At 38.5% G+C, this 15,462-nt stretch overlaps 1 protein-coding gene across 6 annotated transcripts in view; it reads right to left on the reverse strand.

Annotated features, from left to right (window-relative positions):
- SH3PXD2B (SH3 and PX domains 2B) overlaps nucleotides 1-15,462 on the reverse strand; it is a 135,916-nt gene that overhangs the window by 70,232 nt on the left and 50,222 nt on the right. For 5 of the 6 annotated variants that reach the window (XM_087709620.1, XM_087709619.1, XM_087709624.1 and 2 more), the window contains exon 3: nucleotides 10,403-10,478. In XM_087709620.1, coding sequence (XP_087565746.1) covers nucleotides 10,403-10,478 — 76 coding nt within the window. Of the gene's footprint in view, nucleotides 1-10,402; nucleotides 10,479-15,462 lie in introns of those variants that run through there. The other variant, XM_087709626.1, reaches the window with a different exon arrangement.

Raw genomic sequence — 15,462 nt, forward strand, 5'->3', positions numbered from 1 at the left:
ATATCAAGCGAGGAATTTTCCAGGGTGATTCACTTTCACCTCTTCTCTTCATCATCGCAATGATCCCACTATCAGTAATCTTAAAAAAAATGAAATTAGGCTACCAAACAGCCAAAGAAGCTGAAAAAATTTCACATTTACTATATATGGATGATTTGAAACTCTATGGAAAGTCAGAAATAGAAATCCAATCATTGACAAACACAGTCCGAGTATTCAGCACCGATATTTCAATGCAGTTTGGCATGGAAAAATGCGCCACTGTATCCATAAAAAGGGGCAAAATCACTGCATGTGAGGGAATTGAAATGCCCAATGGCCAATTAATTAAATGCAAAGAAAATGAAGCCTACAAATACTTAGGCATTCTGCAGTTGGATAACATCAAGCATGGAAAAGTAAAAACTATTGTCAGGCGAGAGTACACCAACAGAGTTAGGAAAATTTTAAAATCTAAATTGAATGGTGGAAATACAATCAAGGCCATAAATACCTGGGCAATACCAGTTATAAGATACACAGCTGGTATAGTTAACTGGACACAAGCTGATTTGGACCTTTTGGACCGAAAAACCAGGAAACTAATGACAATGCACTACAGTTTACATCCACGTGGTGATACTGATAGACTATATCTGCCCCGAAAATCAGGTGGCAGAGGATTATTACAAGTGAAGCAAACAGTTGAAGAAGAAAAATATGGACTGGCTGATTATTTAAAAGAAAATCAAGAACATCTATTAATCGAAGTAAAGAACAAAAATCTACTGAAGGCCCAACAGACGAAACAAGAATACAGAAAAGATGTGATAAAATCAAGAATGGAGAGTTGGCAGAACAAAGCACTGCATGGCCAATTTCTGGAAAAAATAAAAGATAAAGTGGACAGTGAACAAACTTGGTTATGGTTAACAACAGGTACATTAAAGAAAGAAACAGAGTCACTAATCCTGGCTGCGCAAGAACAAGCTATCCGCACAAATGCCATTAAGGCCAAAATCGAAAAATCTTCTGATGATGCCAAATGCAGACTTTGCAAAGAAGCTGATGAAACTGTTGATCACATACTCAGCTGCTGTAAAAAAATCGCGCAGACTGATTATAAATTGCGGCACAATTCAGTAGCACAAATGATCCATTGGAATTTGTGCAAAAATTATAATATCAAAACAGCAAAAAACTGGTGGGAACATCAGCCTGAAAAAGTCACCGAAAATCAGATGGTCAAGATCTTGTGGGATTTCCGTATACAAACCGACAAAATACTGGCGCATAATACACCAGACATCACACTGGTTGAGAAAAATAAGGTCACAATCATAGACATCGCAATACCAGGTGATAGCAGGGTCGCCGAGAAGGAACATGAAAAAATCGCGAAATACCAGGATTTAAAAATCGAAATTCAACGACTATGGCACAAACCAGCAGTGGTAATTCCAGTGGTAATTGGCACACTGGGTGCTATTCCAAAAGCACTGGAATTACATTTAAAACAGTTAAAAATTGACAAAATCACCATCAGTCAAATGCAAAAAGCCGCACTGCTTGGATCTGCACGCATATTACGAAAATATGTTACGACGTCCTAGGCCCCTGGGTGGGGCCCGACTAGTAACCAATGCCAAATCCGGCGAAACAACTGGCCGCTGTGATACAATTGTATAATAATAATAATAATAATAATGGGTAACCTGCAGCCTATGGGTTACAGGGACTCGTCCAGGTAACCCAAAGTTCCCATGATCACAACAGATGAAATCTGTCACACAGCTTTTGTTGGATTTTTTTTCTCCTTTTCAGATAAAAGTTAATAAATGTTTTAAAACTACAGCCTTTAAACTCATCTACAAGATTGGGGCCTGTTTATCTGAGTAATATCATTGCATCAATGACACAATCCTTGCTCCTTTTTTTGTGGGGTGGGGGAATGACTTTCTTTCCCTTGGGTAGAGAATAAATGTTCCACCCCTTACACACAGAAGTCTCTCAGCTCATAAAGGGATTTTATACCATTGTATTATCCATCCATCCCCACCCCCACCCCACTTTACCCTTTTGAAAGTAATTTGCTATTCATCACTTCTCAAATTTCACCTAGACACTCTTGGCGCTGATTCACTTTTAAACATATGGACACAATTCCTTTCCCGAACGAACGGATGGTTGCCAGGAACTGGCAGATATGCCTGACGGCTATAGTTTCAAACAATGCTCAACACATAAAACGTGGCGCTGCCTCCTGTTAACATCAAACTAAATATATAGACCAGGCTTTTTATTTACAATGGACAGAACACCAGGCTAAAAGCTGCCTAGGGAAACACAGAATCTCCCATCTTTTTGTGGAAATTCAATTAGGAATTTACATTTCTGGCCCCATATGGTGTCAGGACATATTATCATATGCTGCCACCATTTTGACAGATTATGCGACATGGTAAATAAATTGAAGCGAAATTTGGAAAAACTGTAAAGACAAAAGTGAAAAATAAAAGACACCGGCCTTCTGCAGCAAACAAGAGGCCAACTATGCCACCTACGGTCTGACCTAAGCTTAGTACACAAGATTGTCTGCTACAACATCCTACCTGTCAACAACTACTTCTGCTTCAACCGCAATAATACACGGGCAAACAATAGATACAAACTCAAAGTAAATTGTTCCAAACTCGATTGCAGAAAATATGACTTCAGCAACAGAGTGGTCAATGCCTTGAATGCACTACCCAACTCTATTGTTATATCCTCAACCCCCCCAAAACTTTAAACTTAAACTGTCTACTATGGACCTCACCCCATTCCTAAGAGGTCTGCAAGGGGGCATGTATAAGCGCACTAGCGTGCCTACCATCTCTGTCCTACTATTCCCATATATTTGTACCCATTTCTTTCAGCCCTCTCTAAGCGGTTTACAGAGAGTCAGCATATTGCCCCCAACAATCTGGGTCCTCATTTTACCCACCTCGGAAGGATGGAAGGCTGAGTCAACCCTGAGCCGGTGAGATTTGAACCGCTGAACTGCTGATCTAGCAGTAGCAGTAGCCTGCAGTGCTGCATTTAACCACTGCGCCAGCTTGGCTTGACAACCCAAAATAAATAAATAAAATAAAATAAATTTACCAGTTTTATTGGATGGAGTTGGTTAAAACAAGAGAGAGAAATGGAAAACAGCCATTGTAACAGAAGTCCCTCTACACTGCAGATTGGGTACAACATGAACCACGAAATGTTGCATAAGACTCCACAGAACTCAAGCAAAGTGGAGCATTAATAAATTTTAATAATATTTTCTTGCACAGGTACTAGTAGTCCTCAACTTATGACAACAACTGAGCCCAAAATTTATCTTGTTAAGAGAGATGTTTGTTAAGTGAATTTTGCCCCGTTTCTTGCCACACTTGTTAAGTGAATTGCTGCAGTTGCTAAATGAGCAACATCATTGTTAATTGAAACGGGCTTCCTCATTGACTTTGCTTGTCAGTCACAAAAGGTGGTCACATGACCCCAGGACACTGCAGCGATCATAAATATGAACCAGATGCCAAGCATTCAAGCTCTGATCACATGACCATGGGGATGCTGCAATGTGAAAAATGGTCATAAATAACTTTTTTCAGTGCCGTTGTAACTTTGGAAGATCGCTCAGTAGACTGTTGTAAGTTGAGGACTACCGTATTATGCACTTAGCTAAGCAGATTCCCCACTACTTAGAGCCTATAGATTCAATGCACCAGGCTGTACTAAATAGGATTGAGTGCCACATTCTGATTTTGTCTAAAGCATGATGAAATCAACACAAAAGCATGGTAGTTTTGGGCAACTTTGAGGTAGTCACACTCAGTTCAAACTATGAAGTACAAGACTGTTACTATTGTGAGGATAGAACTGGAGAAAGGAGCACAATGGCTCGCGGTGGGGACACCACATAAATAATGGAATGGATAAACTCTATGTGTAAGGACTTGTCAACCTGAGGTTTTATAAGAAAGGTCATAGATTTGACTGAACTTATTCATGCATACTGTGTTAAATCATTTCTTCACTCAAGTATTGTTTTATAGAGGTTTAACTAAGATCAAGGCAATTTTACTGCTAAAAGTAAACACTTCAAATTTGGGCAAAGTTTTCTCTCCATGCAGCTCATCTTAGCCTTTTTAGGAAACTACTAGTGAGAACACGCTCTAGATTACAATGAAGACAATGTTTGGAAGACTCAGCTCTGTGTGTAAAAGTTGTTTCCTGAGGAATTTGGCGAGATCTAGGTATATGGTTAGTCCAGATTTCCCCCCTTGTGCATTTCCTCTCCATGCCACCCTAATATATATATTTCCATATTTAGCATATATATTGCATATATATTTCCATATTTAGCAAATCATGCAGGCGTTTCTATATGCCAACTTTTGTGTTAAACATATGGTGTTTTAATCATAGTCTTTGCTTTTGTGTATTCATTGTAATCAAGTATGTGCATTTGATAAACAATTAACTAAAGAAGCAATTTATGGAAAGAATGACTTCCAGTTTACACTAGAATTGTTTCCTAGACTTTGAAAACACCCCGCTCCCCCAATAACTAGTTTAGGTCATTATTCCGCAATCTGTGTCTTTCAGATGTGCTGAATTTTGATTATTTTAATTCCTCCAGCCATCACTGTTTGGCTGAAGTGCCATAATTAGGAGTTCAAAACCGATGGTGGCATCCAGGATCAGAGACATCTTAGATTACTGATTATCTATGGCTCTAAACTACATGGGAATCATGATGGATGGAAAAGCACCCCCACTTCATATCTTTTCATATGTTTGCCCTCAAAACATTGTGTGCAATGATGATAATTAGAGTGCTCCCTCTTCATCTTCCTCCTCTATTAATTAAACCTTTAAACAAAATGGCTGAGTAGATGTTGTTGCTGACATTCCATTCCATTATGTATGTATGTATCTATCTATCTATCTATCTATCTATCTATCTATCTATCTATCTATCTATCTATCTATCTATCTATCTATCTATCTTATTCATTCCATTTATCTTCTGCCCATCTCACCTGGGGTAACTCTAGATGACTTACAATGATTTAAAAAAAAAACAATAAAAACAATAAATAGTAACATTAAATTAGTTTAAAATCTATAAAGAGGGATGGAAGGGAGCAAAATGCACACAAGGGGAGGTGGGTTCTAATCTTAGTCCACTGAGGACCTCCAGAATAATGAACCCTCATTGGGGCCCCAGAACAGTTGGAAAGCCAGGTCTTCAGGTCTTCCAGAAGGCCAAAAGGGTGGGTGCAGATCACACCACAAGAAACTATTGTATGATAGTGTAAAGGGCAGGAGCCATGGCTCTTCCAGATCCCACTGGCCAGAATTCTTTGAATAAGGTCACCGAGATGACATCCTATGGATGCAATTAGGGTAGAGAAACAATGGTGCTTTGCTACTCTTACCGCCATGATAGCAGCTTTAAGTTATGTCTTGTCAGACTAATCCTTGTTTTCCTCCAGCAGCTCTCTAACCCTCCCTTAGCCCATTTCAGAACCCATAGCTCCTCCATAAACCATGGGGAGTATCGGGACCAAGGGGTAAAGAGAACCATAAAGGCATGATCCTGTCTGAAGCCTCAGTTGCCCTCTGGTTCCAGGATATTATAAAGCAATCCAGTATTTTTTTTAAAGAGTAGTCTGTCCAGAAGACAGAGGCCCAATTCAACTGTTTAAATCTCAGTTTTATTATCTGGGGTATAGAATTATAATCTTAAGTGTTATAACCTGTCTTAATGAAAATGCAATCAGCTGTTACAGATTATTGATGCTTAAAGTCTTCTCATTTATCAGAGTACCATCTTATTCAATTGAAATTAAATTCTCTCTCTCTCTCTGTCTGTCTATCTATCTATCTACACACACACACACACACACACACACACAGAGTATATATGCTGGTCTTGTTGTATTCGGGTGCAGCATACCTACACTCGTGAAAATCTATGAATATAATTTGTTTTCATAGATTTTATACACACACACACACACAAACACAAAACAGTTAATAATTTAATAAATACAGGATCTATGATGCAGGTGCCAAGAATGTAATAAGATAAATAGGAGGAAAAGCAAGGAACAATCCTGCTATCTTAGAAATAGTTTTTGTAACTAAACCATGGATTGGCAATCAAGTGACAGAGATATTTTTATTTTTAAAAAAAAAACTAAAGTTAAGCATGATTTTTTCCCTGTAATTAATTTTGCAAGCTCAATTATCTTGTGTTCATTTTTGTATGTTTCCCAATTTCTATCCAGTTCCTTATATTTCTTTCACATTCAAACGATAATGTGAAGTAATCATAGCAAAACCATTGCAGCCTATTCTTTAACATGTAATTTTAAATATTTATGGCATTAAAAATACCTTCCTTAGATAAGAAAAGATACTCAAAGCTGCTGATCGACAGTTTTGTTTCCTATCAAAGGTTTCAAATCTAAATGTGTTAGAGGTTTGCAAAAAGAAAAAAGAAAGAAAAGCTGGAGGCAACTGGGTAGACAGGATAACTGGAAACATTTTTCAGACGTCAGGAACCACAATGTATAATATTACCCAAGGCTTCCCAGAAAGCAGCATGTTCGAATTATAAAGCAAGAGCCAAATTCCCACAATGGTACTGAAATTCAAGGGTTGGTATGGTATTATTAAAAGAAAAACTGCACAGAAGGGAAGAATATAAGAAGGGTGATAACTGGAGAAAGTTGGAATGCAAAGAAGCCCAGGCTCTCTACTGTAAAACCAACACTTTATCGCTCCCAAAATACATATACAAGCACATCTACGCAACCAAACACAAAAGCTATTCCCTCTTGCTTCACATTTTATTCAGAAAGAGTCATAAGTGACAACTGATACAGAAAACTCTGGTTCCGGTCTTGAGTTTCCCAGCCATTTGGGGTTTGAAATAAAAGAACTTGTTCCAGTGGATGAACAGGAGAAGATTCAAGGAACTGCAGACCTACATCATTCTGCCCTTGCAAAAGTGCCAAACACAGAATGTCTGATTATTTCCAACCATTTATAAACCTCAGCCTATAAAAGCTTTCCTTGGCCAAGAAAGATCTCCCAGAGGTTCAAAACAAGTCTTAGCCAGAGAAGCTGGTAACATTTCTTCAAATCTTAACATTTAAGGCAGAGGGAATTCAACAGGTTCTGGTTGAACATCAGGCAAAGTTTCCTAAGAGTATAAGCCAAGTGTTTCTCATCAGAATCATAGCAACTTTAAGATATGTGTACCTCAGCTCTCAGACAGCATGCTGCCTGGGGAATTCTGGGAATTTAAATCCATATATCTCAAAGTTGCTAAGGTGAAGAAACACTTATATAAGCAGTTTGATGGCTTCCTGAAGGATGCATTCAGACAATTGCAGATACCAGATTTCAAGAATGATTCAAACTGGATTTTTTAAATGAAGGAAGGGGCTGTCCATTCCACTACTGGGATTTTATGGAGTCAGAGGTCGGTATATTGTATATTGAATTCCTCATTTGTGATTATTTTTATAGATTTCCCCAAATTCTGTTGGGAACTCACATTGGGAGAGCATCACCTTCACCTCTGCTTTCCATTGTAAATTAATTCCATAAAAAGGGGAAATTCCAAGCTTCCCAAAAGGAAAGAAGGCACCAAGCAAACAAATTGTACCCTTTCCGTAACCTTTTTGGAAACAAATTTCCCTGAGCTATCCAAAAATAGGTTACAATGCTTCAGAAACAGAATATACTCAAACTGTAATTTCTATTTGTTCAAATAGGAGATGCTGGCAAGCTGCTATATCTCTCCTATTTCATTCTGCTGGTATGGAAAACCACACAACATACTCTTTTTCTCTGCACTCATGCCAGAGTGAGTCTTGCTTTGCTGCTACCATAATCCAGGGAACAGCTGGAATTAAAATGCAACCTGGAAATAACCATGATGGTTACTAAGTTGCAATTCTGCCCATATCTGAGGAAGATCATCATTGCATAATGGAATGTTTTAATGGAAATAAAGCCGAAAGAGACACACATTCAAACAGCATAAGGCTATTTGGAAATCTATGATACTATACTGTGGCAATGGAGAGAGTTGGGGAAGAATAATGATTTGAAATTTTGGGTGCTCAGTTGCCTAATAGAATCAGAATTTTAAAGCCACCCTTCCCAGCCTTGATTCCTCCAAATATGCAACTTCCATCAATCTGAATCAAAAGAGTCAATAGTATATTTGTAACCCTAAACAAGTATATTTGTGTATTTGTGAACAAGTTTATTTGTAACCCTAAAAGAGAACCATAGGATTAGAAGATCACATACAGACCATGGGGGTCTATCTCCCTGTTCAGTACAGAAATCCAAATTAATCTACCCAAATAAAGTTGTCTACAGTTGATTTATAAATATCAGACAATTCAACATTGGTTTCAAGGATATATTAGTCTTACTATTAGAAGCTTTAGCTAATCAGAACCTGCCATCTGGTATTTAAATCTATTATTCCATGATGTACACTCTCAAGTAAAAGAAAATTGATCTCCCATTTCTTCAGTGTGACATTCTTTGAAATATTTAGGAATACCCTCAGTCTCACCCTCTTCTAAATGGCAAATGTTCCCATTTCCTTCAAGCCCTCTATGTAGGTTTTAGCTTCCAGAACCCAGATCATCCCCACAGCCCTTCTCTGAATTTGCTTCAGTTCCTCTGGAAAAAATCAAGCTATGTGGTTGCTAGGAGAAAAAAATGACTTGATGATAATAAAATCAATCAATCAATCTTCTTCCTGATCCCAGCTGATTCTAAATGTTGTCTTGGCACTAAATCTACAGTTCTAGAATATTTGTTTATACTATTTTCCCCCCAATTCTCTTTATATTTCTATGATATGTTTTTTTCTTTTTTCAGATATCCATCAAATTTTTGTTCAAAACAGTTTCTTTTTTTTCTTTTGTACTTTTAATACTACAATTTTAAAGAACTCCCACATATATTGAGCTCTTCTTCCATTATCACGTTCAATTGAAAATCTGAAATACTATACCGCATAGTCCCAAAATGGCCTTCTGAAGATTACACAATATAGAATCAAAAAGGCAACAAACAGAATGGAATGGGACAACTCACCACAGCCAAGTCTCTGCAGCCAATTCACCATGACTGACTCACTGCAGGACAACTTGCCATGGGACAATTTAACAATACAAATATTTAAAATAAATACACATTTATTTTAATGTTTGTCATTCTGTCCCTCTTTCTTTAACAATTCTACTCCTCCATTTCTTTGATATTAGTGTAACTTGTCCTGCAGTGAGTTGTCCCATGGTGAGTTGGCCCTAGTGAGTTGAACACAACAAGTTGGCCATGGCAAATTATCATAGACCCTAAACAGAAACAGTTGAGTACTGATGTGATCTGTTCTGAATATCCAGCTTCATAAGGAGATCTTAGGAGATGCATTTTGTTCTACTTGGAATTTCTAAAGCATCTTTAAAGGCAGCATCACATGCAATGCATTTTAGTAGTAATCCCATTACCAGATTACAATTAATTGGATCGGTCTAATTGGCAATGGCAATGCACAGATTATCCTCCTATTTGTTCTCATACAGGAAATGTGTCAGAATACCCAGAATACCCAAGTGTCTGATCTTCATCAAGTATATAGTCCCAACTAAAATCAGATCTAAAACAACCATCCATAGTTCTTTAATCTTATCTGGGGTTTTTTTCAATTTGTTTTCTCTCCTCCATTGTAAAATGATCTGTTCAGAAAGGGGAAAAAAGAGCTATGTATCATCCACATACCGATTTCACCCTAGGCAAAATATCTAAGTATCTTGTAACTAAATTCTATGATACATTATCAGCATATATCAGTCTAATCACAAATCTCCATTCAAATGTCTAAATGTGTTGACATAAAATCCCGTCGTACTTAGTTAACATGACTATTTGGCCAAATCTGATGGAGGTCAAAATTTGTAGTCAATATATTTGAAATGAGAAAATTCCTAACAGTGAGAACAATCATCCAGTGGAACAAATTGCCTTCGAAAATTGTGGGTGCCCCAACACTGGAGGCTTTTAAGAAGAGACTGGACAGCCATTTGTCAGAAATAGTATAGGTCTCCTGCATGAGCAGAGGGTTGGGCTAGATGACCTCCATGTTACCTTCCAACTCTGTTACTGTTATTGAAAAGTGGAGAAATAAAGAGCTATATTAATCTATAATAGATTGATTGACAAAGAGAGAGAGGATGAAAGAGGGAAGGACAGATAGATAAGTAAATATATGATAGACAGACAGACACAGATAGAAAAAATATATAAAAATATTTCAATTGAGAACTATACTGTTCACCTTACAAACCTGGCAAAAAGGGAATTATCCTTTGTTTAGGGTCCTTCTGTCCTCCTTCCATTGGAAATTTGTCCAACATTTGCATCTTTAAAACAAAATAAAAGTGTGTGTGTGAGAGAGAGACAATTAACATAGCCACAGAATAATAAATGTATTTTTACATTAAAAAGAAATTAGTATTGCAAACAAACAAATATAACCGTAACCACCTGGACTTTGGTAGAGCTTTTCAAAAATAAAAACTCCGCCAGACAGATTTTCTAAGTGACTGATGCTGCATCTGCTGTTTTTAATTTCTTGAAAGATTCCATGTTTAGATTCCTAATGGAAACAATGCCTCCTCATGCAGAAAGAGGAAAGGCTCAATTTCTCTAAATCCTTAGGCAATCTCTCTGATCTCTATATTGTGCAAATCCATGCTTGCTTGCACCTTGCAATGAACATATTTCCACCCCCACTCGCCCAATCTTAATAAGAGAAGGGATGGATAGCTTTAACTTTCCTCCCTTTCAACGTGAGCTGGAATGGGAAAAGATTTATGGGAACATTCAACAGTGTGTGTGAAAATGGATGTCAAATTGTGTGTGTTCCTCCTGATTCAACAGCGCCAGACAGTTCATGAGACAAAAAGAGAAGAAACAGGGTAAAAAGGTCCACCATGACACTGTTCACAACAATCTTTATATACATGTAGTCATGGACTTATAACAGTTCATTTGCGTGACCGTTCAAGGTTACAACGGCACTGAAAAAATGATCATTTTTCACAATTGCAACTTTTGCAGCGCCCCCATGGTCACGTGGATCAAAATTCAGATGCTTGGCAACTTCTGTGACCTTTTTTTTGTGACCTTCTGACAAGCAAAGTCCATCAGGAAACCAGATTCGTTTAACAACTGGGTTACTAACTTAACAATTGCAGCAATTCACAAAAACTGTGACAAGAAATGTCATAACATGGGGCAAAACTCACTTAACAAATGTCTTACTTAACAACAGAAATGTGGGGCTCAATTGTGGTCATAAGTCAAGGACTACCTGTATTGAAATACCCTTTTTCACCACACCAATATTGTGAGCAAACCCAGTCGTATATTTGAGATGGGCAGCTACGTAAACTGAAAAAATAAATAAGTAAAAATATGGCTACCTTTTAAAAATCTCACAGTAAGCTTGGGAAGTGTTAATTGAATTTAGACAGAAGAAGAGAACTTTGTCTGGATTCTGCTCAAGCTGGATGTGAGATGAAACCAAATAGAGAGGTAAAACAATCTCTGATCTAGAAATGTAATGAGGGCCCTTCAGATGTTTTAAACTTCAACTCCTCTACTTCTTGACCATTGGTTACCCTGCTGGAGACTGGAACACTTGGAGAGTGTTAGTTGCCTATCTTGTACTTCAGAATCAATGTCAGGACATACCAGATGGCCTAATCAGTGATGGCTAACCTTTTTGTTGTCGCGTGCCAAAAGCGCACCCATAATGCAATGTGTGTGTGACACCCCCTTGGCATGCCCCACCTCCTGCGCATGTGTGCCCCACCATGCTGCCCCTCCCCCATGTGTGCACATGCAACTGCCCCCCCATTTTGGGCCTCTCTGCAGCCTCCTGGGACCAAAAATAGGCCATGGGGAGGGCGCACTATACTTCCCGTCCTCCCCCTCGCGTGCACGTGCAATCCCCCTGCCCCTGTGCATACATCTCCCACATTTTCCCTGTCCCCCGTGGCAGAGACCCAAAAATGAGATGGCCGGTGGGAGGCGTGCACACATGCACGGTGGAACTGAGCTGGGGAGATGGCTTGTGTGCCTGCAGAGAGGGCTTTGCGTGCCACCTGTGGCACACATGCCACAGGTTTGCCATCACGGGCCTAATTCAATAAAGAAAGGCAGATTCCTGTGTTCAAACTCATATCTACTGGACTCATGGCGATTTACTAATTAACCTGTGCCAGATGAAGAATCTTTTGAAATGACACAGCAGAGTATGCAAGAATGCAAAAACAGCATTATCAAGACTCTAAGCCCTCGCCTGTATTTTTTCCTCTCAAATCTAAATTGTTGCAACTTCACCTACTACAGATATTCTAATGCAGTTTTACTATACAGCATATTTTAATACAACAGTTACAACACGTCATACTGTAAAAGGCAAGATTTATATTAGAAGATTCACATTTTAAAGAATTCTCAGTTTTAGCCAAACTTAGTAGCAAAACTTCCCAGGCCAAAACTTCCCAGGACAGCTTTATGAACAGGGCACAATATTATAGTGAGAAAACATCTTAGAAGTTTATATATAGCAATAGGGTCTACATTCTAGACACGGAAATATGTCTTAAATGGCTGCCAATGTATGTAAGATTAGAGCTGCCTGAGGCCATGTTATAAAAGTAATCGGGTCACTTTCCCAAATGCTTGATGGAAGCAATCAATTCTTCAAGTATTTTTCTTGGAAGAGTTAAATCCAGAGGGTTTAAACCAATGCCCTCGGAGGCCCCCTCTCACCATAACTGATGAACAATGATGATATATTTTCATGCCATTTCAAGTAAGGCAGGAATAAAAGCTCACATAAACCTAGAAATATGCACATCAATAGTTAAAATAAACAAAAAAAAATCCATAAGAAAACCAAACCCTGATTAAGGATATCAGGGATATTGGTCTACCAGGGATATTTTGGCTCTCAGCCTCCTCAAACATATTAAATGGCCATAAAGAGGCTGCCAACTTTTTCAATCCATAATATAACCAAGTGAATGCCATGACTCAGAAATCAACAGTGAGTAACTTTCAAATACTGTTTTTTTTTAAAAGCACTGATTATTTTTCATGTCCTGAAGTCAACTGGTATCACTGCCAGTATACTAGAAATTAACCAATATTGTCTCCTTCCTGTTAATGGGAATTCCACAAGTCACATAAATATGGCTGAGGAAGCTAGTCTGCTCTTTCCTTATCTTAGTAAAGCAAACCATTACATTAGCTTCAAATCTAATTGCCAACATCATTGGCAACAACATGAGCCTGTATTTTTTACTATTTTGCCTCCCCCTCAACCTCCACCCCAAAGTGGGACTGCATCACATTAGGTGATCTCAACAAAGGGCTGCATAGAACACATGTAGGATTCATGTGAGACAAGTTTCTTCATACCATCCAGAAATGCTTGACTACAACTCTAATCATTGCCATCTGGAAAACACTACTGTACTTTGAAGGTGGCTGAATAGGCACTTGGGAATGGCCTCATTATTTTTGGAAACACCTTGGAATATATGATAATAAAATAAAAATGCACGGACTTCACCTAGGAATATGTGAGGCAATTTTAGTATTTGATTTTTCCTCTAAGGAAAATTTATCACCTAGATCAGCTTAACAATGCTAAAAAACAATTTACTCCCTCTGCTAGATCTAGCAGTAGGAACTTTATCCTACACTCATACCTAAGTGCAGAATAGACATTCTTCTCAAGAAACCATTAATAGAGAACAATTCGGGGGTACCAAGAAGACAGAAAGATGGATCTTGATCATGAAAAGCTAAATTAGAACATTTCCCCCTTTCTTGACTACACAGCTGTCAGAAATATAATTTATGAAGGTAATTAGGTTTTTAGGATACCTACATTGTTCCATTTCCTTGTAAAATTAATGGCTTATACATCAATATTTTCATCTGCTAAAAATATTGCCAATTAAAATTTTACTGGGAAACTATTTTATGTTGAGAAGATCTGAATGATTCAGACACTTTTTGTATGGGAAGGACATTAACATTTATAGCAGATACAGGAATGGGGAATGTTGATGCCATAGTGAACATGGGAGAAATGAGGCTTTAGCAAAAATTGAGATACATTTGCATGTCTGCTGAATTGAAGGACTGGGTTTCTCAGGAGAGAAATTGAGCTGCAAATGCATTCAATTCATGACTATATGACTATATATAATGACTATTTTTATCCCTCTGCTCCCCAAGATGATTCTGCTTCCTTCCAATTGTTTCTCTTGTAACCAAATAGCAACTATCTTCCATGGAAACCGAAGCCCCAGCATCCATGTCAGCATGGAGACACATCTGATAGTCTATGCACTGTTGCAGCAGTATTTGGTTTTTACAAGCATAGAAGATGTGGGATGGACCAATGCTATTCACAATTCACAGCACCTAATATGAATGTAGGCATAGTGTCCTATTAGGCATGGATTAAATTAGGCGCTTTATTTATGCATATCACGCTGCTCAATTCACCTGATTGCAGTTGAAATGCAAACAATCCTTTGCCCCAAGCCCAACTTTCTCCGAGAAGCTAAAAAATAATTTTGATTTGCATTTGTTTCCTACTTCCAATAGTTCTAATTTTAGAGTTGGCCGATTGTGTCAACAAGGATCAATTCAACCGGTTGGTTTTCCAAACATACAGAAGGGTTTTTTTTTATACTAAACATTTGTTGCAAATAAAATTAGCTAATAGACTGTTCTGCTTAGAATGGATTATCAGCTTTTTTTTAGTTACTATGTGCCCGCTCTTCCCCCCCAACACCAACATATGGCAATGGCCCCAAAAGAGTCTCAGAAAGCATCCCTGTTGCACAGATCCAGATTCCAAGCTCAGTACAGCAAGAGTCACTAGGAAACTACTGTAAGTCCAATGGGCACACACAAAGTTCAAGAAAGCAGTCCTGGAGTCAAACAAACCAGGAGACAAGACCAAGGTACAGAACTGGGCACATTGTTCCAGCAGTATTCAATTCCTCAGGGCATGATTAAGTAGGCAATGCTGCTGCAGCCCTTTATGAAAGGCAAGGCTGCCTCCTCATGAGTAGTCTAGCTGACCGCTATTGTGCCTCCTCTTTGCTCTACATATCCTTGAATCAGGAAGAAGTGTGGACTTCATCTCCTCCTCTTTGCTAAGCTGCAGCTGCTTACAGTCCTGCCTGGAGCCTCCTGGCCAACTTGCTGCAGCTGTGGCTAACCTCCCTCAGCCTCAGTCTGTCCTCCTCCGATCAACTCTAGCTGAGACTGTTCCATCACGCTAACATTCTCTGAGCCCAGATCCCG

This window comes from Thamnophis sirtalis, unplaced genomic scaffold, assembly GCF_051295495.1.
Source record: "Thamnophis sirtalis isolate CommonGarterSnake01/CBP01778 unplaced genomic scaffold, rThaSir2_p1.2 scaffold_3, whole genome shotgun sequence".
Classification (NCBI taxonomy): domain Eukaryota; kingdom Metazoa; phylum Chordata; class Lepidosauria; order Squamata; family Natricidae; genus Thamnophis; species Thamnophis sirtalis.